The 27,788-nt window shown below is 47.1% G+C and overlaps 1 protein-coding gene across 3 annotated transcripts in view; it reads right to left on the bottom strand.

The window, feature by feature from the left end:
* Nucleotides 1-27,788, bottom strand: part of LOC119963228 (solute carrier family 2, facilitated glucose transporter member 11-like) — a 157,428-nt gene that overhangs the window by 106,336 nt on the left and 23,304 nt on the right. Inside the window, exons 2-4 of one of the 3 annotated variants that reach the window (XM_038792030.1) lie at nt 20,797-20,939; nt 7,248-7,346; nt 6,978-7,138 (exon numbers count right to left, since the gene is read on the bottom strand). In XM_038792030.1, the coding sequence (XP_038647958.1) occupies nt 6,978-7,138; nt 7,248-7,346; nt 20,797-20,805 (269 nt within the window). In that variant the 5' untranslated portion in view covers nt 20,806-20,939. The remainder of the gene's footprint in view (nt 1-6,977; nt 7,139-7,247; nt 7,347-20,796; nt 20,940-27,788) is intronic. The other 2 variants (XM_038792038.1, XM_038792021.1) reach the window with 2 other exon arrangements.

Raw genomic sequence — 27,788 nt, 5'->3', positions numbered from 1 at the left:
GGGGGGTTCAGTAATCGTCCAGATTCAAAAGTTACAACAGCCAAGATAACAGAAAATGAAGGGAATATACAAGTGAAACCAGGTTTAAACAGGAGGATCCTTACAAAAGCATCATGCAGGAATCAATCACTGACCATTGTCAGGCAGAACACTATTGCTAGTCAACCCACCATTTGCCAGTTAACCAATCAAACCGACTCCATCCAAACCTGGTTCCTAAGATATACTCGGTGCCAAGGAATCTGGCTTCTACTTTCCAAAATACAAAACCTGAGACAACACTGCCCGGCAAGCAGACTGTTTTCAACTTTGAGTCTTCTGCTCAAAGGCACATCCAAATTTTAGGTCCACGGACCAAACTAAGAAAATAAATTGGGCCAAAGGAAATAACCCCAGGAAGGACTCTTACAAAATGGAGAGAATATAAGAGGTACAATGGGAGTGCTGAAGCAGACAGATCTGGGTATATATGTGCATTGAAGGTAGCAGGACAAGTTGAGAGCATGGGTAATAAAGCATACAGTGTCCTCAGCTTTATTAATAGAGTATGCAGTACAAGAGCAAGGAGATTATGCTGAACTTGTATCAGATACTGGTTCGACCTCAACTGCGTTAAGTTATGGGTGCTGCACTTCATGAAAAATGTAAATGCATTGGAGAGTCTGCAGAAAAGATTCCTGAGAATTATTTCAGGACTGAGGAACCTCAGTTATGAAGATAAATTGGAGAAGTTTGGAGAAAACAAAGCTGAAAGGAGATTTGATAGAGGGATTCAAATTACACTGGACAGAGTAGATAGAGAGCAACTGTTCCCCAGCTGTGAAGAAATCCAGAATAAGGAGATACAAATTTAAAGTAATTGGTAAAAGAAGCTAAAAAGTTAAATGAGAATTTATTTTTTTAAGTATCGCATGATTAAGGTGTGGAATGAACTGCCTGAGAGTGTGTTGGTGTTCAATCGAAGGATTCAAAAGGGAATCTGAAAAGGAAGAACATGCAGGGTTTTGGGGAAAAGGAGGGACAAAGACACTAATGAATTGCTCATTCAGAGAATCGGTGCAAACACAGTGGGCTGAATGGCCACCTTCTGTGCTGTAACAATTCTGTGATTCTGCGACACACAGTCACAAACATTAAAAGCAATAGATTGATCACTAAAGTGCTGAAATACAAAAGAGGAGACAGCTAAATCCGAAAGTGATATAAACTTGAGCCAACAGGAAGCATTATGATAACTATTTTTAAGAAGTTAAATACAAACGACATGGAGAATGAGAGAGTAGCTTAAAGAAGCAGAAGGTAGCGGGTAAAAGTGAAGCAGGAAGAAATAGCAAGCTCCAGTAGCTCAGGAGTCTGTATAAGGAAAGGAAACAGGTCAACAGCACAATGCAAACACCTATCGAGTTCTGATGGGCTATTTCCACACCAAGGACGGACCTATTCCTTGTCGCCATCCCCTGGAAACTCAAACTGAAGCAGCAGGGAACACCACCACCTATAGTTTCCCTCCAAGTCACTAGCCACCCTGACTTGGAATTAAATCGTCATTCCGTCACTGATGCTGGGGCAAAACCATGCAATTCTCTCTCAAACTGACCTACATCATATGGATTGCAGCAATTCAAGAGGCAGTTCACCACCCCCTTCTCAGGGTCAGTTTGGCATTGGCAATAAATCCTCTAAAGAGTGAGTCTGGAGAATTATTAACGGAAAACAAAGAAATGGTGGAAGCATTGAACAGGTATTTTGGCATGGATTTTCATCTTCGAGGCTGGTAGCAGGAATCAGGAAATCCCCCAGCTCAGCCTGCCCGCATCTGGAGAAAGTGCCCAAATGGACGAGATTTTCATTGTGGAGAGATGGGGTGAGTACAGGCTGGAGTCAAGCCAGCCAGCACAGGACAGGCTTTGTTGTAAACAGCCACCGAGGTTGGCAGGTGCAGAGGTGGGTTGGTTAATAGGCCTGCCTTACACTGTGTTGTGGGATTTCGTCCCAGTTAAAATAAAAACAGAACCGCTCTCCAACCTTCATTCCTCACCCCACACACTCATCATAAAATCATACAATTTACAGTACAGAAGGAGGCCATTCGGCCCATCGAGTCTGCACCAGCCATTGGAAAGAGCACCCCACTTACGCCCACCCCATCCCCATAACCCAGTAACCCCTCCTAACCTTTTTGGACACAAAGGACAATTTAGCATGGCCAATCAACCGAACCTGCACATCTTTGGACTGTGGGAGGAATCCGGAGCACCCGGAGGAAACCCACGCAGACACGGGGAGAACGTGCGGACTCCGCACAGACAGTGACCCAAGCTGGGAATCGAACCTGGGACCCTGGAGCTGTGAAGCAACTGTGCTAACTGCTGTGCAACCGTGCTGCCCCATCCAGGCCATTTATTGCCCCCACCCACCCCTACGGCGAATCATGCCCACCTCCCCATATCAAGATATGCTCCCCATACAATCCCTATGGTCCCTCATGCCCCCCCCCCCCCCCCCCCCGCGCCAATGGAAAAAAAAACTTTTTCCAGCCTAATGGATTTCTTGGCTCGCAGCCATGCCTCATTATGACTGGGTGCACAGACATCCATTAAAGTTCTAAAACATCTGATCCCCAGAGAAAACGTTGCTTGATTTGACAGCTCTGGCTCTCTGATCTCTTCTGTCTATTTACACCAGATAAAGAGATTTCAAATGTTTGCAGTTTCAGCAACTGAAACCTTCAAGGGTGTGGATGATTGACACTTTTATTGGGCTACAGTATAAAGTTGAAGTTCAAGATGGAAAGATATCGTAGAATAGACTTTTAAAAACTTTTTTAACATATCCTATTACAAGGTTCATTGGTTCTATACAGTTGCATGTATTTGTGAAAGGACATGGGAATGCCTTAGCTTTCTGAGAGACCTGAGCGACAACAGGGTCCATAGGGGACAGGCATCATTGTGGAATTGAAATAATAGGAGATCTGCCAGCAACATTCAATCAGGCTGCATTTGATTAAATTACTGCCAAAGGTCAGTGTCACCATGGGAACAGACCTCAGAATGCTGGCACTACTCTCATGGATTTCTTGCGCGCTTGACAGGGGTTTTTTAAAAAGCTCTGAGCCTTAAAACAATCTGCAATATACATATATATAAAACCGAACCACATCCTAAACGGCGGGTGTATCAACAAGTGAGTGCGATTCTCCAGCAGTAATACAAAGGTGCATTTCTCCCAGGTGGCTACCTTGGTCTGGTCTCTGACATCCGGCAGTAGAGTGTTTAGTTATCACAGGGACACTCCTGTGCTGCAAGCAGAGAGGGGCGCGGGGGGGGGGGGAGAACTCAGTTCAAAATTTCTTCCTATTGCTCCGGTAGGAGTTTTCCCGCTGGTTAGAACACAGTTGACATGAAGATCTCAACTGTGTTTTGTGGGATTGTCCAATGGTAAGAACAGAGTTTGCATTCCAACACACACTAAAGAATTCTAAGATGCAACATGGCTGATAATTCAAAATTAATGCTGCATATTGAAGACTGACAACCCAATCGTCGAATCACCCAAACCAATTGGCATGTTACAGGGGTAGGAATAGATTGACTTAGACTGATAACGAATTCCTTAAAGGTTTTAAGCGATCATTTTCCATTCTAGAATCATCCTATACTATTTGCCTCGCTATCTGCTATCTTTGTTTCATATTTTTCATTTCCACTTCTAACCTGCGCAGCTGTTTGCTTTGAGCAAAGAAATGTATTGTATTTTGAATTCAAGTCATTCTGTAAGTAACTAAGTATAATCGTCTCAAGTAAAGCCTTCTGCAGGGGCCTGTATTAAGAACATTTGATTTTGTAACCACAAGAAGATTACTCTCTTTATAATCAATGGATACCAATAAAATTTCATTTTGCATCCGACAAGTTTAGTGCAAATTTCTGCCTAGTTAAGTGTATAGGAGAATACATTAACACAAGGGCAGTCTTCATCAGGTACCCGGGTAAAAAAGTTTGAAAAACACTGGGATAAAGGATTAGTTAGCTAACAGGAAACAGTGGGTAGGGTTAAATGGGTCTTTTTTGGGTTGGCAAACTGTAACTAGTGGGCTGCCACAGGGATCGGTGCTGGGACCTTAACAGTTTACAATCTACATCAATGGCTTGGATAAAGGACCAAATGTATGGTAGCTACGTTTGGGAATGACACCAAGATAAGTAATAAGTAAGCTCTCAAAAGGAGGAAAGAGTCTACACAGGAATATGGTGACGTTAAGTGAACGGTAAAATTTGGGAGATGAGAATATAATGTGGGAAAATGTGAGGTTATCTACTTTAACAGGAAAACCAGAAAAGTAGCAAATTATTTAAACAGTGAAAGATTAGGGCGGCATGGTCAGCACTGCTTCCTCACGGCGCTGAGGACCCGGGTTCGATCCCGGCCCCAAGTCACTGTCCATGTGGAGTTTGTACATTTTCCTCGTATCTGCATGGGTCTCACCCCCACAACCCAAAGATGTGCAGTGTAGGTGGATTGGCCACGCTAAATTTTTCTCCTGTTCTCTCAGGAGGGATTAGTTAGTATCTGGAAATCTCTACCCAGAAATCTATGGTGGCTGGGTTTCTGAATTTATTCAAGGTTGAGTTAGATAGAATTTTGATAGACAAGGGAGTCGAGAGTAATTGGGGGGCAGACAGCAAAGTGGAGTTGCGATGATAAGCAGATTAGCCCTGATCTTACTGAATGAAGCAGTCTCAAAGGGCCGAATGTCCTACTCCTGCTCCTAAGTACTTTGTGCCTACTACGCTCTATGTTCCCAGTAACAAACAAAAAAGCATATTCTGTTTTCTACTTAAATTATTCACAGATATCTAGCATTTTTATTCTGTATGTATTTATGTTTATTCCCCTCTCCTTGTGCTGGATTCTCTGCAACCCTGTGCTGAAATCGCGTTTGGCACGGGGGCGGAGATTCCAATTTGGCACTGAAATCGGGCCCGGCGATTCTCTGGACCCCGAAAATCGGTGTATGCGCGTAGTATTCCGCGTGGCTGGAGGGGCCATTGCCAAAGGCCCGCCCAGCGATCCTCCACTCCCGACCGGCTGAGTTCCCGACGCCGTGGAACTAACATGCTATGGCCAATCGAGATGCTCGCGTGCCGGCTGCAGACTGAGTTCGCAGCTGCCTGGTGGGGGGATCAGGCACCTGGGGGAGGGGTGGGGGGTACTTTATGGGCGGCTGGGGGAAGAGATTGGGCCGGAGCGGACGGATCTTCGGGAGCGTGGACGATCGGGGGGGGGGGCCTACATTTCGAACCTGCCTCCGCGGTCACAGTCCACCATGGCGCTCGGCGCGGCCAATGGAGGCCGCCGCCGTGTGAATGCACAGACTCCAGATCGGAAGTGCAGGGGCCCGTTTCTGCAGCTAAAGCTGCTTGAATCACTCTGGGTCCCTGCTAGCCTACTGCAGGTGATTGAATTGACTGTTCTTTTTATTGGAAACTCGGGAGTGAAATGCCAGCGTTTTACGCCGGCCTGGGGATATAGCCCCATTTTGGGTGAATCCAGCCCCTTTTTCCTCATTCCATTTTGCTGTTCATCTGTAATATTTTCCATTTCCGACTGATGGAGGCGGGTGGGGGGTCTTAAATTTTAACTTGTTTACTGCCTGGCATTCTGAATGTGTGTGTTTTTCTCGTTTCAGATTTCTAGATCCTACACTATTTTGCTTTGTGTTTTTCCTGTATTTAAATTCTATTGTTCCCAATGTTGTGTGATTATCTGAATCAATTAACTGAAATTACAACTACCACTAACACTAGTGTTATACTCAAGCACTGGCCCCAGACACAGCCCACGTATAGAATAATAACGTATCAGCAGTTAAATGGGCATAGAATGAAAACTCTGCAGTTGCCCAATTCTTAAGCCTTTTTCATCTATTGGTATTTTGGACCTAACTTTCTCCTCCATTACAAGATCAAATCAAAGAAATTTAAAATAAGAACAAAACAGCCAAGAATACATAATGAGGCTTGGCCGAGAGTCCGGACATCCATTAGAGTGTTGAAACAGCTGGGGCCTCAGGGAAGCATTGCTTGATTTACAGCTGTGACTCTCTGATCTATTCTATCAATTGCACAAAGTGCTTTCAAACTCTTTTCTTGCAGTTTCTGCTATTGATTCTTCAAAGGTTCTGGACGATTGATACTTTTATTGGGCTGTAGCTAAAGGTGTGTTTTTAAGAAAGTAGCAAGTAATTAATGAATTTTAAAGCTTATTTTAACATATTCTAGTATCACTGTAGGGCTCATTGGTTCTATACCAAGTGTATAGAGGGTGAATGGGCTTGGAGATGCAATAACTTGACACAAAGGACATGAGGGGCCTTGCGGTTAAGTGGGTGCATAACTTGATGAAAACTGGAAACACCAGGAATGGAGTAAGGAATCCTGGAATCAGACCCGGCAGTTATTCTCACACCTCCACGGTGTCTTCCCAACTCCATGAAAATCCAGTCCATTGTTTCAGGTCGATGACCTATCATTGGAACTGAAGAAAAAGAAATGTAAGAGATTTTAAGCCAGTGAAAGGGGGCAGGAAGAACAAGAGAGAATGGAAGCCAGGAGAGATTAAATAACAAAAGAAGTTTATTTTCCTTGACATGTCAAATAATTCTTTCCCCTCAGAACTCTTAAAAAAAACCACAACTCTACAAACGTTTAGAGTATAACCCCATGTGGGGGTAATCATCTAAAACCTCCTTTCAAATTCCTGGACAAACTAAGGTAATAAACTTTGTCATCCTGCAATACCTCTCATCCTGAACTTTCTTCCCAATACCCTGGTATCACTTTCACGCCGTGCTGCATTTCCACCTAAGAAATGGAATTTTAACAGTCCACTCACAGCACAAAGTTAGATTTTTCTTGGCAGTGAAAATAGCTTCTGTTGGGGTTTCACCCAAATATTACCCCTGCAGCTCATACCTCCCAAATCGTATGGCCATGGGTCCAGCAATAAGCGCTCCGACAAATCCTCCCACTGAGAAAGCAACCACAATAAAGCTCCAGATAAGTGTGATGACCCAACTCTCCATCTGGGTGCCATAACGCTCAGTCCAGGTCTCATTGATAAAGTTTTGGATGAACTGTCATTGTGAGGATAAAAAAAAATACAGATTTAATTTTAATTTTGCCTTGAAAAGTATGGAAACAGCTGACCTTTACAAGTTGACCATTGGTCTAGTTTAGACTCACAGTTGTTGGTGCATTGATGATTGACAGGTTAAAGCCATATTGGAAGGTGCCACCAATGGAGGCAGCGAAGATAGTCAAGAGGAGCCATCTGGTCTGCTGCTACAAGGACACAGAGGAAATAGGAATGATTACTTTCCAGCGAGGGCTTTTTCAGTTATATAGACATCTAAATTCAAGGAGTTTCACAAATGCTGTTGTCAATACCACACAATATACTGGATTACATCCCCTCCTCCATGTTTAAACTCTTGAGGTCTGACACCAGATTTGCAAATGAAAATGCTGGAAATGTTCAGACAGCTGGGTATTTCCAGCATTGTCTGTTTTTATTTCAGATTTTCAGCAGCCACAGTATTTTGCTTCACAGATGAACAAAATTGTTAGCACATCTTTCCTGCAACAAGCGCTCATCAGTCATATTCAACACCTGATTCCAAAAGCCAATTTACTTTTAAATCAAAATTATCTGCAACATCAACTATGCTTGTTTCTTAATAACTAAATATTAACCCATCTTCAAAATAGAACCAAGGTTGAAAGACTGTGACTGTCGAAATCTGCATCAGGTATTTAGCTCCTGTGTTTATATAACTCTTATCACATTCAGTTGGAATATCAGCTAGAGCTTCAATTTTGAAGGGCCTTTCACAAAATGCTTTTTAACTAATGGATTACTTTTGAAATGTTATCACTGTTGTTATGTAAAGGCCACAGCCAATTTATGTACAGCAAAGTCCCAAAACCAGAAAATGACCAGGTTAACTGTTTTCAGTGATGATTCTTTAAAAATTAATTTACAGGGTGTGGGCGTCGCTGATTAGTCCAGCATTTACTGCCCATCCCTAGTTGCCCTTCAGGAGGTGGTGAATTGCCTTCTTGAACCGCTGCAGTCCCTAAAGTGTGTCGGTACACCCACCTGTAGTGATCCTCGCCTGAGTGTGTACAGAAGGGGCTGATGGGAAATGGAAGTACCATCAGGGGGCAGAGCGGAGACATATAAGAGGGACGCCGAAGGCCCGCCCTCGCCCACTTGGATCGGAGGGTTAAGGAGGCAGGACGTGGAAGTTGAGCTCAGGGCTGCAAGTCTTTTGGGCCTAGTTGCAGAACATTGAAGAGCAGTATATTCTCAAGTGCAATTCTGTAACTTATTGTGGAGCATAATAAACCATCCTTTAACTTAAAGACGACTTCGAGCATTCTTTCAAGAAGCATTACATGGTACAGGAGTGGCTTCTCTGAACAGAAGGAACCAGCGCTACCAGCAAAAGCAACAGCAACAGGCAGGCCACCAGACTTTGCAGCCTCTCGACTCCAGACGACCTTCTGAAACAATGGAACACACGCTACTTCCAGGGCCAATGAGAACTACAGGTAATTTAAATTACAACTGGAAAATGTTTAAACAGCAGTTTGAGATGTACTCATCAGCTCAGGACTTACATGCAGCCACCGATGACAGAAAAATTGGACTTTTACTCAGATCGGCAGGCCAGCAGGCGGTAGACATCTATAACTCTTTCACATATGCTGATACTGAAGATAAAATCAAGTATCAAGTGATAGTCGCGAAATTTGATGAACACTGTAAATCTCAATCCAATGAGATCATTGAAAGATTCACCCTGCGTCTCAGAATCCGAAAAAACGGGGAGACTATCTCCCACTTTGTGACAGATCTACGCTTGCGAGCACAAGTTTGCAACTTCGGTGATTTAACAAACTCACTCATCAGAGATCAGCTGATCTATGGTCTTGCCAACGGAAATCTAAGAGAATCACTAATACTGCAAAACGATTTAACACTTAAAACCACCATAGATAAATGCTTACTACAGGAGCAGAAAAAGCAGCAGGTACTGGAGCTATTTGAAAGACATTCATTGCAAAACACTCACCACGAGGCAGATATAAAGATGGTGACCTCTCCTCACAGGCCGTCTCTTCCGTTCTCCGGCCCGTCTGCGCATGCGCATCATCCCGAAAGACGCGATCCCGGAAGTGATCGGTACACGCATGCGCACTTCTCGCAATACCGGCCCCGGACTGAAAACCGCACTGCGCATGCGCGAACGCAACATACGCATGACGTCATGACGTGTCATTATTGTGGCTCCTCCCATTTAAAAGGGCAATGTCCTGCTCAAGGAAAAAGGTGCAGAAAGTGTTCAAAAATGAATCACTTCGCCTCCCAATGTCAGTCCACAGCCAAATATCACTCAACAATGCAACGGTACGGAAACCTGAAGGTCCGCACAGTTGATGTAATGAACACTCCGGCACCCGAAGACAATTTTTCCGACCACGAAGAATTCAACTCCTGGGAGAACACGTACAGCATTGGAATTATAAACACCACAGCAGAACCACAGGAGCTGACGACAAAACCTCGACACGTGCATGCCATCAACTCCGCAAGAGAATGGACTGCTACAGTGCGAGTCAATGACTTCCCCATCACGTTCAAGCTGGACACGGGAGCCTCAGCAAACTTGATGACGAGCAAAGATCTCGCAGCCGTCCCAGGGACGCACGAGATGTTACCTGCCGCACGAGATGTTACCTGCCGCATGCAAGTTAACTGATTACAACGGAAACCAGATCACCTCAAAGGGATCCTGCCACCTACAAGTTGCCAACAAGGCAGTCACAACAGGACTACGATTTGAAATTGTAGATGAAAAAAGATCCTCACTGCTAGGTGCTCAAGCCCGCAAGGATTTGCAGCTAATTCAAAGGATCTTCATGCACGCGGCTGAATCATCACGCATTGCCGATGACATACAGCTGCTACTCAGCGGGTACCCCGACGTCTTCTCGGGCATGGGTACGCTACCCTACACATACAAAATCCTGCTCAAAGAGAATGCCATACCGGTCGTTCATGCCCCACGGAGGGTGCCGGCTCCATTGCGGGACAAGCTAAAAGCTGAACTTCAACGTCTCCAAACTCAAGGCATCATCTCACGAGTCACACAGCCGACTGACTGGGTCAGCTCGCTGGTGTGCGTTAAGAAGCCGTCTGATGAACTCCGGATCTCTTTAGATCCCCAAGATTTGAATAAGAACATTCGCAGGGAACACTACCCTATCCCCAAGCGAGAGGAGATAACGAGCGAAATGGCACAAGCTCGCATCTTCACCAAGCTTGATGCCTCACAGGGCTTCTGGCAAATGCAGCTCGATGAGTCCAGCCGCCTGCTGTGCACCTTCAACACGCCGTTTGGAAGGTACTGTTATAACCGGATGCCCTTCGGCATTATATCTGCATCCGAAATATTTCACAGAATTATGGAGCAGATGATAGAAGGCATTGAAGGCGTCCGTGTCTATGTGGATGACATCATAATATGGTCAACGACAGAGGAAGACCACATTGCGAGGTTGAAGCAAGTCTTCCAAAGGATCCACCACTTTGGACTGAAGCTCAACCGGGCCAAGTGCACCTTTGCACGGTCCTCTCTGACCTTCCTGGGCGACACAATATCAGAGCACGGAGTGAAGCTGGACGCTGAGAAGATCGCCGCAATTCAGAGCATGCAGAGACCACATGACAAGAAAGCGGTGCTAAGATTCCTGGGATTCATCAACTTCCTCGGTAAATTCATACCGAACCTAGCAGCACGGACAACGGCGTTAAGGAAAGCGATAAGTAAGGACACGGAGTTTGCCTGGACCCAAGATCACCAAGATGAATGGGATAATCTGAGACACCCATTGATGGCAGCTCCAACGCTGGCATTTTTTGACCCGGCAAAACCTACCAAGATCTCCACTGACGCCAGTCAACATGGAATTGGTGCTGTGCTACTGCAACAGAATGACCAGTCGGACTGGGTCCCAGTGGCTTACGCTTCACGAGCGATGATCGCCACAGAGTGCAGGCACGCACAGATAGAGAAGGAGTGCCTAGGGCTGATCACAGGCGTGACCAAATTCCACCACAATGTGTACGGTCTCCCCATGTTTCTCGTGGAAACTGATCATAGGCCGCTGGTCAACATCATCGACAAAGACCTAAATGATATGACACCGCGCCTACAACGCATGATGATGAAGTTGCGAAGGTACGACTTCACGCTGGTCTACACCCCTGGCAAGGACCTTGTGATAACTGACACATTATCACGAGCCATGGACGCTGACAACCCGCCACTGGCTTCCATCAATGATGTGGAAGCTCATGCACAGTGGTGCAAGGAGACACTCCCGGCAACGGACGAGAGGCTGCAGCAAATTCGTCAGGCGACACAGGAGGACGCCACCCTCCTTCAAGTCATACACAACCTTCAGCATGGCTGGCCAAGAGGGCGGTGCCCACAGTTCCAAAACGTCAGGACTGAACTATCCGTGGTCAATGGCATTATACTGCGAAACGACAGAATCATCATCCCAATGGCGCTCCGGGCGGACATCCTCCACAGGATTCACGAGGGGCACCTTGGTGCCGTAAAGTGCAAAAGGAGAGCATGACAATCTGTTTACTGGCCAGGGATTAACGAGGACATAACAAACATGGTGCTCACTTGTGACACGTGCCAAAGACATCGACCGGCACAATGCAAGGAGCCACTGCAGCAGCATGAGATGGCCACGTCACCATGGGACAAAGTGGGCATTGACTTGTTCCACGCCATGGGCCGCAACTATGTTCTGCTCATCGACTACTACTCCAACTTTCCGGAAGTACTGAAACTCCCGGATCTCACAGCGGCATCAGTCATCAAGGCCTGCAAAGAAACCTTCTCCAGGCATGGCATCCCACGGGCGGTCATGTCCGACAATGGTCCTTGTTTTGCTAGCTGGGAGTGGACGGACTTCGCCAAGAACTACAACTTCAAGCATATAACGTCGAGTCCACACTTTCCGCAATCAAATGGCAGGGTGGAGAAAGGTGTCCACATAATCAAACAACTCATCAGCAAGGCTGCGGACTCAAAATCCGACATACACTTGGCCCTCTTGTCATACCAATCGTCACCTTTGAGCTCTGGACTATCACCAGCTCAAATGCTCTTCAACAGAGATGTGCGGACAACGTTACCGGCACTACAATTCACCAATCCCGATCACTCGCCTGTCCTGGATAAAATGCGTCACCAACGTCAAGTGCAAAAGCAGCACTATGACCAGCAGGCAAAAGTACTGCATCCGTTGGCAATCAACGATACGGTGAGGTTGCGACACCCGGCTGGGGGCTGGTCCAAAATGGCGTTGGTTCTCCGCCAAATATCGCCACGATCCTACATAGTGCAGTCTGACGATGGAACAATGTTTCGACGAAATCGCCGAGATCTTCTAAAAGTTACACCTCGTCAACGGGTATTTCCAACACTCGATCTGCAGGACGCACTAGATCTACAGGACGCTGTCATACAACATCCTGGAACTCCAGCAGCAGGTGTCCAAATGGACATAGAAGACTCTGGATCTCCATGCCCACTCAGGAGGTCTACCAGGATCAGACGTGCACCCAACCGTCTGAACCTGTGAACATGGACTGACAATTGCATTGCCCTGCCTTGTCTTTGTATATAAACCTAACTGTCTACATTTGTGTTTAGTTACAGCTCTGCAACTACAAAAAAAAAGTGGAAAAGGGGGATGTAGTGATCCTCGCCTGAGTGTGTACAGAAGGGGCTGATGGGAAATGGAAGTACCACCAGGGGGCAGAGCGGGGACATATAAGAGGGATGCCGAAGGCCCGCCCTCGCCCACTTGGACCGGAGGGTTAAGGAGGCAGGACGTGGAAGTTGAGCTCAGGGCTGCAAGTCTTTTAGGCCTAGTTGCAGAACATTGAAGAGCAGTATATTCTCAAGTGCAATTCTGTAACTTATTGTGGAGCACAATAAACCATCCTTTAACTTAAAGACGACTTCGAGCATTCTTTCAAGAAGCATAACACCACCGTGCTGTTAGGGAGGAAGTTCCAGGATGTTCGCAGATGACACAAAAAAATAGAACCTTATAAATGGATATAGATAGGTTAGGAGAGTGGGCCAAAATGTGACAGATGGAATTTAACGTGGATAAGTGTGAGGTTATGCATTTTGTTTGAAAAAAATGGAAAGGCAACTTATTATCTAAATAGGGAGAGACTTCGGGGTGCTCCGATGCAGAGGGACCTGGGTGTCCTCGTGCATGAGTCACAGAAAACAAGCATGCAGGTGCAACAGATAATAAGGAAAGCAAATGGAATGTTGGCATTTAAAGCTAAAGGAATTGAGTATAAAAGTGTTGCTGCAACTATACAAGGCATTGGTAAAACTGCACCTGGAGTATTGTCCAATTTTGATCCTCTTATTTGAGGAAAGCTGTAGTGGCATTGGAGGCAGTTCAGAGGAGGTTCACTAGATTGATCCCAGAGATGAGGGTTTTGTCGTATGAAGAGAGATTGAACAGTTTAGGCCTATACTCTCTCGAGTTTAGAAGAACTACGGGAAATCTAATTGAGGTATAGAAGATGCTAAAAGGTATGGATAAAGTAGACGTGGAACAGATGCTTCTTCTTATGGGGCATTCTAAAAAAAAGAGATCATAATCTTAGAATAAGAAGTAGCAAATTTAAAACAGATTTGAGGAAAAACTACTTCGCTCAAAGGGTTGTGAATCTGTGGAATTCGCTACCCCAGAGTGCAGTGGATGTTGGGTCAGTAAGTAAATTTAAGGAGGAGTTAGACAGATTTTTAATTGGTAATGGGTTGAAGGGTTATGCAGAATGGGCAGGCGGTGGAGTTGAGGCCAGGATGGGATTGGCCATGATCACATTGAAGGTGCTTAGATTTGGGAGGCTAAATTGCCTAGTCCTGTTCCTAGGTCATGTGTTCTAGGGAGGAGGTGCTTTGGCTGATTTTGCAATCCAGCTCTTGGTCTGTGACAGTCTAGGTAACAGATGAGGAATGTATCAGCCATGATAGAATGGCAGAGCAGATTCGATGGGCCAAATGGCCTAACTTTGCTCCTATATCTTATAAACTTATGTTGCCCCAGCGAAAGTGAAGGAGCGCTGATATATTTCCAAGTCAGGGTGGCGAGTGACTGGAGGGGAACCTCCAGGTGGTGGGGTTCCCAGCTATCTGCTGCTCTTGTCCTTCTAGATGATACTGGTCATGGGTTTGGAAAGTGCTGTCTGAGGAATCTCCTTGAGTTGCTGCAGTGCATCTTGTAGATGGTACACAGGCTAATACTGTTCATTGGTGGTGGAGGGTTCTAATTTTTTTTAATTAGTAATCTTATTGTCACAAGTAGGCTTACATTAACACTGCAATGAAGTTACTGCGAAAAGCCCCGAGTCACCACATTCCGGTGCATGTTCGGGTACACAGAGGGAAAATTCAGAATGTCCAAATTGCCTAACAGCACGTCTTTCGGGAGTTGTAGGAGGAAACCGGAGCACCCGGAGGAAACCCACATAGACATGGGGAGAACGTGCAGACTCCGCACAGACAGTGGCCCAAGTCGGGAAACAAACCTGGGACCCTGACACTGTGAAGCAACAGTGCTACCGTGCCGCCCAAGTGTTTGAATGTTTGTGGAAGGGTGAGCAATCAAGCGGACTGCTTTGTCCTGGATAGTGTCAAGCTTTTTGAGTGTTGTCGGAGCTGCACTCATCCAGGCAAGAGGAGATATCCCATTACACTCCTGACTTATACCTTGTAGATGGTGGAAAGGCTTTGGGGGTCACGAGGTGGAGTACTAGCCATAGGATTCCTAGCCTTTAACCTGCCCTGGTAGCCACAGTACTGTATTGATATGGCTAGTCGAGTTCAGATTCTGATCAATGGTAACCCCCAGGATTTTGACGGTGGGGGATTCAGCGATGGTAATGCCTTCGAATGTCATGGGGCAGTGGTTAGATCCTCACTTGTAGGAGATGGTCATTGCCTGGTACTTGTCTGGCGCAAATATAACTTGCCACCTGTCAGCCCAAGCCTGGATATTGTCCAGGTCTTGCTGCATTTCGACATGGACTGCTTCATTATCTGAGGTGTCGCGAATGACGCTGAACATTGTGCAGTCATCCGCAAACTTTCCCACTTCTGACCTTATGATGAGAGTTCATTGATGAAGCAGCTGAAAATGGTTGGGCCTAGGAAACTACCCTGAGGAGCTCCTGCAGTGATGTCCTGGAGCTGTGATGACTGACCTCCAATCACCACGACCATCTTCCTTTGCGCCAGGTATGACGCCAACCAGCGGAGAGTTTTCTCCGATTCCCATTGACTCCAGTTTAGCTAGGGCTCCTTGATACCATACTCGGTCAAATACTGCCTTGATGTCCAGGGTAGTCACTCTCACCTCACGTCTGGCATTCAGCTCTTTTGTCCGTGTTTGAACCAAAACTGTAATGAGGTCAGGAGCTGTGTGACCCTGGAGGAACCCCCATTGAGCATCCGTGAGCAGGTTATTGCTAAGTAAGTTCACCTTGATAACACTGTTGATAACTCCTTCCATCACTTTGCGGGTGATTGATTGATTGATTGATTTATTGTCACATGTACATTGAAAGGTTTTTTCTGCGGCCAAGGGAACGTACACAATATGTGCACAGTAGACCAAAAGAATAATCAACAAAGTACATCAACAAATAGTGATTTGTTCCAGAGCGGAGCAAGGGCCAAAGCAAATACATGAGCAAGAGCAGCACAGGGGTCGTGAATAGTGTCTTGCAGGGATCAGATCAGTCCGAGGGAGAGTCTAGTTGCTGTGGGGAAGAAGCTATTCTATGTCTGGATGTGCGGCTTCTTCAGAATCTCTGTATCTTCTGCCTAATGGAAGGTTCTGGAAGATGGCAAAGCCTGGATGTGAGGGGTCTGACAATGCTGTCTGCCTTCCTGAGGCAGCGGGAGGAGTAGAACAGGATCAATGGGATGGACGGCAGGCTTGTGTGATGTATTGGGCTGAGTTCACCACACTCGGCACATGGAAATAGATTGATAGAACAATAATTGGTTGGGTTGGATTTGACCTTCTTCCTGTGTACAAGACACACCTGAGCAACTTTCTACATTGCCGGGTAGATGCCAGTGTTGTAGCTGTACTGGAACAGCTTGGCTAGGGGTGTGGCAAGCTCTGGAGCAGACGTCTTCAGTACTATTGCTGGGATATTGTCAGGCCCAATAGAGTTTGTTATATCCAGTGCCTTCAACCGTTTCTTGATATCGCGTGGAGTGAATAGTATTGGCTGAAGACTGACATCTGTGATGCGGGGGACCGCTGGAGGAGACAGAGATGGATCATCCACTCGGCACTTCTGGCTGAATATTGTTGCGAATGCCTCAGCCTTGTCTTTTGCACATATGTGCTGGGCTCCTCCATCATTGAGGATGGGGATATTTGTGGAGTCTCCTCCTCCAGTGAGTTATTTAATTGTCCACCACCATTCACAGCTGGATGTGGCAGGACTACAGAGCTTAGATCCGATGCGTTTGTTGTGGAATCACTTAGCTCTGTCTATTACTTGCTGTTTACGCTGTTTGGCACACAAGTAATCCTGTAGCGTAGCGTCACCAGGTTGACACCTCATTTTTCGGTATGCTTGCTGCTATTCCTGCACTGTTCATTGAACCAGGGTTGATCCTCTGATTTGGTGGTAATGGTAGAGTGAGAGATATGCTGGACCATGAGGTTGCAGATTGTGGTTGAATACAATTCTGCTGCTGCTGATGGCCCACAGCACCCCATGGATGCCCAGTCTTGAGTTGCTAAATCTGTTCAAAGTCTATCCCATTTATCTCGGAATTAGTGTCACACAACATGATGGAGGATCTCCTCAATATGAAGATGGGACTTTGTCTCCACAAGGACTGTACAGTGGTCACTTCTACCGATACTGTCATGGACAGATGCATCTGCAGGCAGGCAGCTTGGTGAAGATGAGGGCATGTATGTTTTCCGTCTTGCTGGTTCCCTCACCACCTGCTGCAGTCCCCAGTCCAGCAGCTATGTCCTTTAGGGCCCAGCCAGCTCGGACTGGACACCAGGACAGCTCCCTGTTCTTCTTTGACCAGTGCCCTGGGATCTTTTATATTATATCCATCGAAATAGCTGGATGAAACCATGTCTCATCCGAAGGCAATGCAGCACTCTGACTACTGCACGCACTCAAATTAACAGTGGGACTTGAACCTTCCCCGAGGCAAAATAAGTTGCAGGAACCCAAATAGCTAACTGACAGAAACCCAACTCCCACCATAAGCTGCACAAGATACAAAACAGTACGATAAACACAGTACAAGTAAGATCGTTTCCATTTTCTTACAGTCTTTCCAAAAGAGATTGACCATTTAAAACTAATTTCTTCTTTGCATCCATCGGACAATTCCAATCGGGAGAGAATTCCAGTCGGGAGAGAAAAAAGAGTTTCATTCCCCGTACATTGGCCCCTTTGAATTACATTGTGTGTGTGGCTGTGCAAGTAGTTTACAGGGGCCACATATTTAAATAAATTGCCTGCCACTCCAAAGAAAATTAGAGGGAGCACTGTCACCAGCCACTTGGCTGAGGTCAGTGCTTAATTGAACTGTTGACATCGCTCAGCCCTACCGGCTCATGTAACAGCTATTTTCCAAATAGGTCTACTCAATAAATTTGTACACCACTCACAAAAGATTAGGTATAAAGCTGAAATGTGGGCCTTGCATTCTGGTCAGGCACCCCACTTGCAACCATGGTGATTTTGAAGAACCTTTGCTATTGCAAAGTGAAATATTCTGGAGTGTGTTTGGAGGTAAAGGTGGGGAGTTCTTGGGTTTCGAAGGGAATGCTGCTGCATCCTCACAGGGAGGGAGAGGAGGCAGACTTCTCAGTGCTTCCCGACAGTAACAAACGCTGTCTGGAAGGTTAGCCAATGCACCCAGTACCAGCTTTCTCCTGTAGACTGCCCTATCAAGGTTATCATCTGAGTCCCTTGGAGCTGAACTCATCTGTGAACTTGCCCCTCCCCCATCGTGGCACACAAACTATCCTAAACCACTGGCCTGGCTGCAGCCCACCCACCCTCGCATGCTGATACCATTCCCAGCTACATACCAGCATTCAAGTTAGTGATGTGCCAATATCTAAGATTGCGGCTGCTAGAGTGTCAGATCAAGTGATGGGGCTTCCCCATCAGTGCTGTTCTGCTGCTCTTGGAGCTGATGTGGCTGGGCAGGCAGTCATTTTCTGTTGCTTGAAACAGAATATCAGAAGGGTACTTTGGTATGAGGAAAGATAGGTGGTGACACCACCTGCAACCTGTTCATGCCTCGTACCAGGATGTAGATGGATTCAGAGTCAAGAAGTGACAAAAGGTAGGGACACATGGCACAGCGGTTAGCACTGCTGCCTCAGTGCCAAGGGTCTGGATTCAATTCCAACCTTGAGTGACTGTGTAGAGTTTTCACATTCTCCTCGTGTCTGAGTGAGTTTCCTCCGGGTGCTCCAGTTTCCTCTAACAGTCAAAGATGTGCAGGTTAGGCGGATCGGCCATGCTAAATTGCCCCTTAGTTACCGAAAGGTTGCGGGGATAGGGCAAGGAATGGGCCTGGATACGGTGATCTTTCGGAAGATCAATGCATACTTGATGGGCTGAATGGCCTTCTTCTGCACTGTAGGGATTCTATGATTATGAATGCCAGGTACTATAGGCTCCATTTTAGCCAGCCCTATGACACAGAGAGCCCCCACAATGCAGAGAACTTCTGTTCCATATGACTCAGGAGATGCATTTTTTCCCCATCAGCACCTTGCTCTGCTCCTTTCTATTTTTTATTATTTGTTATGGGATGAGGGTGTCGCTGGCTGGGTCAGCATTATTGCCCATTCCTGAGGCACTTAAGAGTCAACCACATTGTGTGGATCTGGAGTCACATGTATGCCAGACGAGGTAAGGACAACAGATTTCCCTCCCTCAAGGGCATGAGTGAAACCAGATGGGTTTTTATGTTACCGACCATGGTTTCATGGTCACCTATTAGACTTTTAACCATATTTTTTTGAATTCAAATTTCACCATCTACTATGGCGGTATTCGAGCCCGGGTCCCCAGAGCATGACCTCTGGCTCTCTGGATTACCAGTCCAGTGATAATACCACTACGCCACTGCCACCCCCTGTGACACCTCGTCCTGCATGACTGAGGGAAGAAATGCAAATAATTGCATTGCACTGCGTTTGGGTGATGTGGCTGCTATAGCTGAATAACTGAAAGTATAGGGAGACAGCAAGAGACAGGTGTGAAGTTGGCAGCATTCATAGGTGTGAGAGGGAGAGGTGGAGTATCTGGATGTTACGCGCGAGTCCTGATTGTCAGAGGCTCTGATAGCTGAATGATGGGGGTGCAATGCATTGAGTAGCACGAGAGGTTGGAGTTGTGCTGAGTAGCATGTCAGAAAAAGATGGAGACACCAACTTAACAAAGCTCCTGAGGCACTGCTGCCAGGTCCTCAGGGCCAGGGGCTGGGAAGTGACCTCCATGGGGGCCTCCTCCATATCACTTCTGAGGGCCCACTCATCCAACCCCTATGGAACCATGGCGTCTCTCCTCCTGTCAACGTCTTCCATTAGGGCCTCTGTCATTGCATCCAATTTTTTTTTTTTAATTTAAGTGCCCAATTATTTTTTTTTCTAATTAAGGGGCAATTTAGTGTGGCCAATCCACCTAACCTGCACATCTTTTGGGTTGTGGGGGTGAAACCCCACGCAGACACGGGACGAATGTGGAAACTCCACAAGGACAGTGACCCAGGGCCAGGACTCGGACCCAGGTCCTTAGCGCCACAGTCCCAGTGCTAACCTGGCGTCGCATCCATAACTCTCTCAGCCTTGATGTTCCATTTTTCCTTGCTTGAGATTGTAGCAATAGTATTTCAGCAGCAGAAACCAAAGAGAAAATGCTGGAAAATCTCAGCAGGTCTGGTTGCATCTGTAGGGAGAGAAAAGTGCTAACGTTTCAAGTCCAGATGACCCTTGGTCAAAGCCTTTGTCAGAGCTTTGACAAAGGGTCATCTGGACTCGAAACGTTAGCTCTTTCTCTCCCTACAGATGCTGCCAGACCTGCTGAGATTTTCCAGCATTTCCTATTTAGTTTCAGATTCCAACATCCGCAGTAATTTGCTTGTATTCAGCAGCAGCTTCTATCATTCAATGCAGTCTCCATTAAGACGAACAGACTACCTTTAAGAACAGCTTTGGCTCCAACATGTGTTATCAGTGAATGCTATTCAACTCCCTGCTGAGCTCAGAAGCAACCAGTGGTGGTGGCAGATGCTCAGCCCTGTGCTACAATCAAGTGAGTGAGGTGGCAAGTTCAAATTTGTGTGATCCCCACCTCCATCGGAACTGGTGTGTGGGCGAGTCACAAATCGCAATCTCAGTACTGATTAATGCTGCAATCCAATTTTTAGTCGAAAGTGATTTCAGCAACTTAGGCTCAAAACGACCTTTTGACATACTTCTCACTTTTTCACATGCTATTTTATCATTACTTATGTGACAGGAGCCAAGGCACTTCTACCATCTCCACCATCAACAACACACAACGTCACCAGTGTCAGGTGTGCAAATAACTTACCGGTTTCATCTATAAACTTTTATGGTGAGAAAGTTAGATGGAGAGTCATATCCAGGGACAGACAGGACAGCGTCAAGGGTGAAAAGAGTAGGAGAGAAGATGAGATAAATCAAGCGTCCTTAATCAAGCAAGAGGTGAATTACCTGTTCCAAAGAGACAAAACAAGATACTCACAGCAATAATCAGTGTATCTTCAAAGTAATAATAATAATAATCACTTATTGTCACAAGTAGGCTTCAAATGAAGTTACTGTGCAAAGCCCCTAGTCGCCACATTCCGGCGCCTGTTCGGGGAGGCTGGTACGGGAAGTAGCAAAAGGAACAGAATCACAGCCTTATTATCCCCCTTCATTCAAAAAAGATTTCCAAAATACTTTGGCATGCTTTGTGACAGTTCATGGAAATTAGGCCTAGCTATAAAACTCAGGGATCAAATGCTCTTGAATCACTTTTCTTCACCATTGTTCACCGGGAAAAGGCAGAACAAGTGCTCAGTCAAGAATAGTTTAGCTTGTGCCCTCATTTGGCAAAGCATTGATGACTACCTAATGAGTGACAGAGTGGACTGAATATGAAAATACCTCAAGAAGTAGAAGGTAATTCAAATAGACCGTTTGCAGGATCTCTCCCGGGGCGGGGGGGGGGGGGGGGGGGGGATATACATCTCTTTTTCTGAGAGACCTGGGTGGAGGGCGAATTCAATTCTTGCCAGATCTTTAGTGAGTAATTAAATTTCTCCCTCATTAAGGATTACTTTAAACAATAAATGTAAATTCTTCTAAATCCATTTCAGATCCTTGGAACTTCCTCAATTACAAGGCATCAGACAGATCCATAAAAGTTGAATATTGCCACAAAGAAAGCACATAATTATCTGTGAAGCTTAATATTTCCTAGACATGACTAAGAAACTTCAATAAAAATTCCAATTGGCACTCGCACCTGAATATTAAAAATACCAAAGCCACTTAGCATATTGCTGAGTAAGGACACTTCATGGATATGGTATAAATTGAAAAAAACATTTATATTCTTTGAGAGAAAACGGAAATTCCTTGTTAGTGTACCTTGATCCAGAGTGTAACATATACTGTGATGACTGGGAGATGTTAGGAAGTTGGATCGAAGATGTAGTGGGCAATTTCGGGGTGAACAGCCTGAGGGCAAAACTGCTCGAACTGAGTCAGAGATATACGCCATACCTGGCCTGAGTTACATTTGTTTATTTGTTTATTTGTTTATTGTCACGTGTACCGAGGTACAGTGAAAAGTATTTTTCTGCAAGCAGCTCAACAGATCATTCAGTACATGGGAGAAAAGGGAATTAAACAATTCAAGAAAATACATGCGAATACATATAGGGCAACACAATACTGTATATACAATGTAACTACATAAGCATTGGCATCGGTTGAAACATACAGGGTGTAGTGTTAATGAGGTCAGTCAACAAGAGGGTCATTTAGGAGTCTGGTGACAGTGGGGAAGAAGCTGTTTTTGAGTCTGTTCGTGCATGTTCTCAGACTTCTGAATCTCCTGCCCGATGGAAGAAGTTGGAAAAGTGAGTAAGCCGGGTGGGAGGGATCCTTGACTATGCTGCCCGCTTTCCCCCGGCAGCAGGAGGTGTAGATGGAATCAATGGATGGGAGGCAGGTTCGTGTGATGGACTGGGCGGTATTCACGACTCTCTGAAGTTCCTTGCGATCCTGGGCCGAGCAGTTGCCATACCAGGCTGTGATGCAGCCCGATAGGATGCTTTCTATAGTGCATCTGTAAAAGTTGGTAAGGGTTAATGTGGACATGCCAAATTTACTTAGTTTCCTGAGGAAGTATAGTCGCTGTTGTGCTTTCTTTGTGATAGCGTCGACGTGAGTGGACCAGGATAGATTTTTGGTGATGTGCACCCCTAGGAATTTGAAACTGCTCACCATCTCCACCTCGGCTCCGTTGATGCTGACAGGGGTGTGGACATTGTTCCATTCAGACTTAAACGCACTAATAGGATAAAACAGGATACCCCAGTTCAGCCGGAGGGATTTACTCAAGTATCATTGGCCTCTGGAACACTCCAGTCTGACCAGCCATCAGCCCATTAGACTGATGGTCTCTTATGTTCGTGAATTGGAGGTTAGTTGCATATTCATAGCATGGGCCTGTTATTTGTGTGAACGGGAATGGGTAATCAGAAGTCCAGATAGCAATGATGAGTTCAAGTCTAGACACGTCTGGACAGAACCATCTTTGAGGGGCTGGGCGGGGCTCAGAGAGATAAGGGAATCCTATTTGAACAGGTTGTAGATTCTGGTACCACTTCATAGACACATAACCTAGGCTGACCTTTTGGTCAATTGGGCCAATTGGGAAAGCTGCACCATTGGGTGCTGTCATTTGTATAGAGTTTGGGCAGGATTCTCCCAGCCCCACGCCAGGCTGGAGAATCCCCGCAACCGCACCACGCTGCCCCGATGCCGACACAACAATTCACCACTCCGCGGAGAATTGGCGCAATTGGCGGCGGCAACATTTGGCGCGGCGTCGGGCGCGAGCCGCTCTACGCGGCCTACCCGCCGATACTCCAGCCCGGATGGGCCAAGCAACCATTCTAAATAGACAGAGTCCCACCGGCGCCGTCCACACCTGCTCGCAGGCCGTTGGGAACTCTGCGCGCAGGGCCGGGGGGGGGGCTTATTTTCTTACGCATCGGCCCCTGAACTCCCGCGCCATGTTGCGTCGGGGCCTGCGCGTTGAGGGAGGCCACCGCCATGCGCGGGATGGCGCCGCCGCCACTTGCGCATGTCCTCGTTAACGCCGCCGCATGCGCGGTATCCCGCGGCGGCACAGTTTGCGCCGTAATGGGAGCTGGAGCGGTGTGAAACCGCTCCACCGCTGTGCTGGCCCCCCTGTAGGGGGCCAGAATTGGTACTCCCAGCGGCCCGTTCACGGCCGTCATGAAACGCGATGGCATTTCCGACGGCGTGGACACTCTGCCGCCAAATGGAGAATCCCGCCCCTTAAACCAAGATCCCTTTAGCCATCTTGAATATTGGAATATTCCAAGACAACGAAGTGAAGAGCAGGGATGTTCTAGCCATATAATTAAAACAGATTGCGTTTGTGCTTGCCAACACTTGTCTTAGTGCTGGTCTGCACCTTGTACATAGAAGTGTGCGGATTATTTGGGGTTGGGGTGGAGCCGGGAGTGCAGGAGGCGATAGGGGGATAGTGTTTAAGTTAATTTGCTTTATTGTTCATTTATTTTGTTGTTTATTGGGTTTGGAGGGGTGGGGGGGTTTGTTATATGCTTGTTACAGGTGCCGGGGGGTGTTTATTATTGTTATTGTTATTATTGTTCTGTTGATATTTATTTTTCAAAAATTCCAATAAAAATTATTTACAAAAAAAAAGAAGTGTGCGGATCCTCCATTGGGATCTCTGGCACCAGCGCGCTTCTAAGGAATTGTGTAACCACGCCCAATTCTGCACCCTCAATTCGAGGTTGCAGAGCCTCGCTCCTTTTTGTCCACATGGAAGTCACATCTATAACATCAGGTACTGTCCCTTCTTTGCTTGTTGGAACATCTATTGATGGCTCGTCGTCACTGGAGATGACAACACAAACTTTCTCTGGCCCGGACAATCCAGACAATGGGTCATCCTGGTCTTGCAGTAGTGTGGATGTGTGATCTTTCGAACTACATAGCGATATGGTCATCAGCTCCTCTAAGTGATCTCCCAGCAGAGTAGCTTCAAGCATGATGGAGCCGACTACTGGAACTATTTCAGAGGCCTGGGATAACTGGCCATGTGCCTCTGGAGCTAGCTTTTCTAAGATTGGAACATTGTCTTCTGTCACAAGCTGATCCGAGACCTGATCCTCCAATGTGTCGGCCACTGCGATCTCACTTTTCATTTTGGAATGTGCAATCTCAGAACTCTCGCATGTCTCGGTATTCTGCACAGTCTGTGTGTCTCTTGTGACCCCCTTGTCATTCCCACCAAACCACCGGAGCAGAGCTCCCCGGGCCCCTTCATCAAGCTCACTATTGCTCCCATGAAATAGGTTTATGAACATTTCATAATCGTCTTCATTTGGCTCACTTTCCACATTTTTACTTTCTGCGTCACCTTCACACTCGTCATATATATCTTCGTAGTATGCATCATCGAAGACTTCTGCAAAGACTTCTCCTGTAAAATACATTACACGCGGAATTATGTGTTTGCGCAGGAGGCAACCATTTCAAAGACAGGATCGAGTTTTGCTGCAGAACTTTTACTTAACATTCCATGCCGTGGTACTTCAGGAAGGCTGAAGAATTAAGGAATGAGTCATTCAGTAGTTTTGTGAGTGCTCCGATCCTCGTGCTTCGGCTTGGTTTTAATTGTTTTCAACGTGACATTTTTTTCTTTCTTCCAGACAATCTGGCAGCCTGTGCACCCCATGATTTCCACTTTGTCAAAGAATGAAGATTAAAGCTTGTCAGGCCGCGATTCCAGCCAGTCTACTTTCATAATCACCTCATTTGTAAAGTAATCATTAGGCTCAAACTTAAACTCCAGAGTGAAGCTCCTCACGCTCTGAACATTTAACATTCACTACCCGTAGATGTTTTAATATGGGCTCATCATGCTCCCGTATGAGGCCACTGAGTACATACACCTTCTTGAAGACTGTTAACCAGAAGTGTGGAATGCTCCCTGTCTCTTCCATCTCTTCATCTGATTTGCCGTCCTCAGACAGGACTTCTGCTGAATTCTCATTGAATGACTCCATTATCATATCTCGCTGGGAATGGAGAGTTTAGCTGGCCACCCATCTTCTGGAACGTACAGCCGCTCAACTAGGTTCAGGGATTCTCAAGCATCCTCTCCTATGATAGATTTGATTTTCATGTGCACAGTATAAAATGATAATCAAGCTCGCATTCACTGAACGTCGTCATCTTTTTCGTACCGGAGCATATCGGCAGCCCTGGTCATTCAACGACATTCATCTGCATGTTCAGCTTGTGAAAAGCAGATCGACTGATGAGGTTGGCCCTCGTTCCAATGTCAAGGTCACAGCGTAATAATGTGTCGCTCAAGAACTTCATTGTTTCCCATCTGGTTTTGATGGCATCCGATGTTGTTCCGACGAAAGTCGTTATTTTTTGAGATTATATCTTCATTTTTCTGGGTCGGACTCTTCTGGTCCTTGGTTGCAATGAGATCGATGAAGAACTGATTGTCCAGAGGGATCTCATCAATCGCATTTACTGATCTTATTTGGTCCATTGTAGGATGCAAAAAATACTTTTTTGCAAAATGACCAACTCGGCCACACCTGGACAGACTTTTCCAAAGGCCAGATATTTCCGTGGGCCATGTCGATTGCCACATTTCTGGCACAAGTTGACGGCTCCTGTTGGCCACTTAAGATGTCCGCCCGCACTGAGATCACTGCGTCACAGATGGCCCTGGTGGAGACGTCCGGTTGCGGCTATGCGAAGCTAAGTCGCACGTTCGGAAGCTCCCGCTAGGAACGGACTTTTGGGCTCTTTTTAGGGCCCCCAGCGGTACTTTTTCGACGTTTCCCGACGTGGGAAGGAGTCAGCAACATTTCCCCAGCGGTGTATGGCCTGGACCAGGAGTGGGGCGAGTAAAAAAGTGACAGCAAAGCCAAAGCAGGTTTGAGGGAAGAAGCACAAGATGGCGGCGGGCGGAGACCAGGCGGCGGGCGGAGACCAGGCGGCATGGATGCAGTGGGCGCAGGAGCAGCAGGAGGCTCTTCAGCGCTGCTTCAGGGAGCTTAAAGCGGAGCTGCTGGAGGCCGATGATGGCTGGAGACCCAGTTGGCCCGGGGGTGGCTAAACGAGAGATCCGAAAAAAAGTCTCCGAAAACGAGGGCGAGATCTTAGGCCTCGCGGTGAAGGTGGAGACGCACGAGGCGTTCCATAAAAAATGGTTCGAGGAGATGGAGAACCGTTCGAGGTGGAAAGATCTGCGGATCCTGGGCCTTCCGGAGGGGCTGGAGGGATCAGACGTGGGGGTCTACATGGTCACATGCTAAATTCACTGATGGGAGCTGGGTCCTTCCAGGGGCCCCTGGAGCTGGAGGGGGCCCACAGAGTATTGGCGAGAAGGCCCAAGCCGAATGAGCCGCCATGGGCGGTGCTGGTGCGGTTCCACCGGTTTGCTGACCGGGAGTGTGTGCTCAGGTGGGCCAAGGAGCGGAGCGGAGCAGCAGGTGGGAGAACGCGGAGGCACGGATCTACCAGGACTGGAGTGCGGAGGTGGCAAAGAAGAGGGCCGGGTACAACCGGACGAAAGCGGTGCTACACAGGAAGGGAGTGAAGTTCGGCATGCTGCAGCCGGCGCGTCTTTGGGTCATCTACAAGGACCGACACTTACTTCGAGTCCCCGGAGGAGGCGTGGGCCTTCGTACAGGCCGAAAAATTGGACTCAAACTGAGGGTTGGGTACGCGGGTTTACATTTTATGGGGGGGGGGGTTCTTTGTTTATTGTTGGTTCTTTGTTGCTTTTAGGGTGGGTGGGGCACTGTTTTTGCTTGGGTCTGTCGGATGGGCTCAAGGAGGGGGGCACACCTACTGTGTGGGGGGCTGAAGGAGGGAAGGGGGGTTGGGACCCCGCGATGGGATCGGGCCGGTAAAGGGAGCTGCGTCAGAGGAAGCGGGGTCGGGCAGGTGGAAAGGACGGGCTTCTTCCCCGCACTGAGGCTGAAGGGGGGCAGGGCCGGAGCTGGGAAGCGCGGGCTTTTTCCCGCGCTGAGAGCGGTAGGGGGAGGTGGAGAACCTGCGGGTGGGCAATGAGGGGGGGAGGAGAAGCCCCACGCTGGGAGGGGTCGAAGGAGTGGCCGGAGTGGTCACGGTCAGCAGGAGTCAGCTGACTTACAGGAGTGCAATGGAGGAAGCAATGCAGCCGGGGGGGGGGGGGGGGGGTCCTAGCGGGGGGGGGGGGGGGGGGGGGGGGGGGGGGGGGGGGGGGGGTGGGGG

Source organism: Scyliorhinus canicula, chromosome 1 (assembly GCF_902713615.1).
Source record: "Scyliorhinus canicula chromosome 1, sScyCan1.1, whole genome shotgun sequence".
Taxonomy (NCBI): Eukaryota; Metazoa; Chordata; class Chondrichthyes; order Carcharhiniformes; family Scyliorhinidae; genus Scyliorhinus; species Scyliorhinus canicula.
This window is presented reverse-complemented; position numbering and strand designations above follow the sequence as displayed.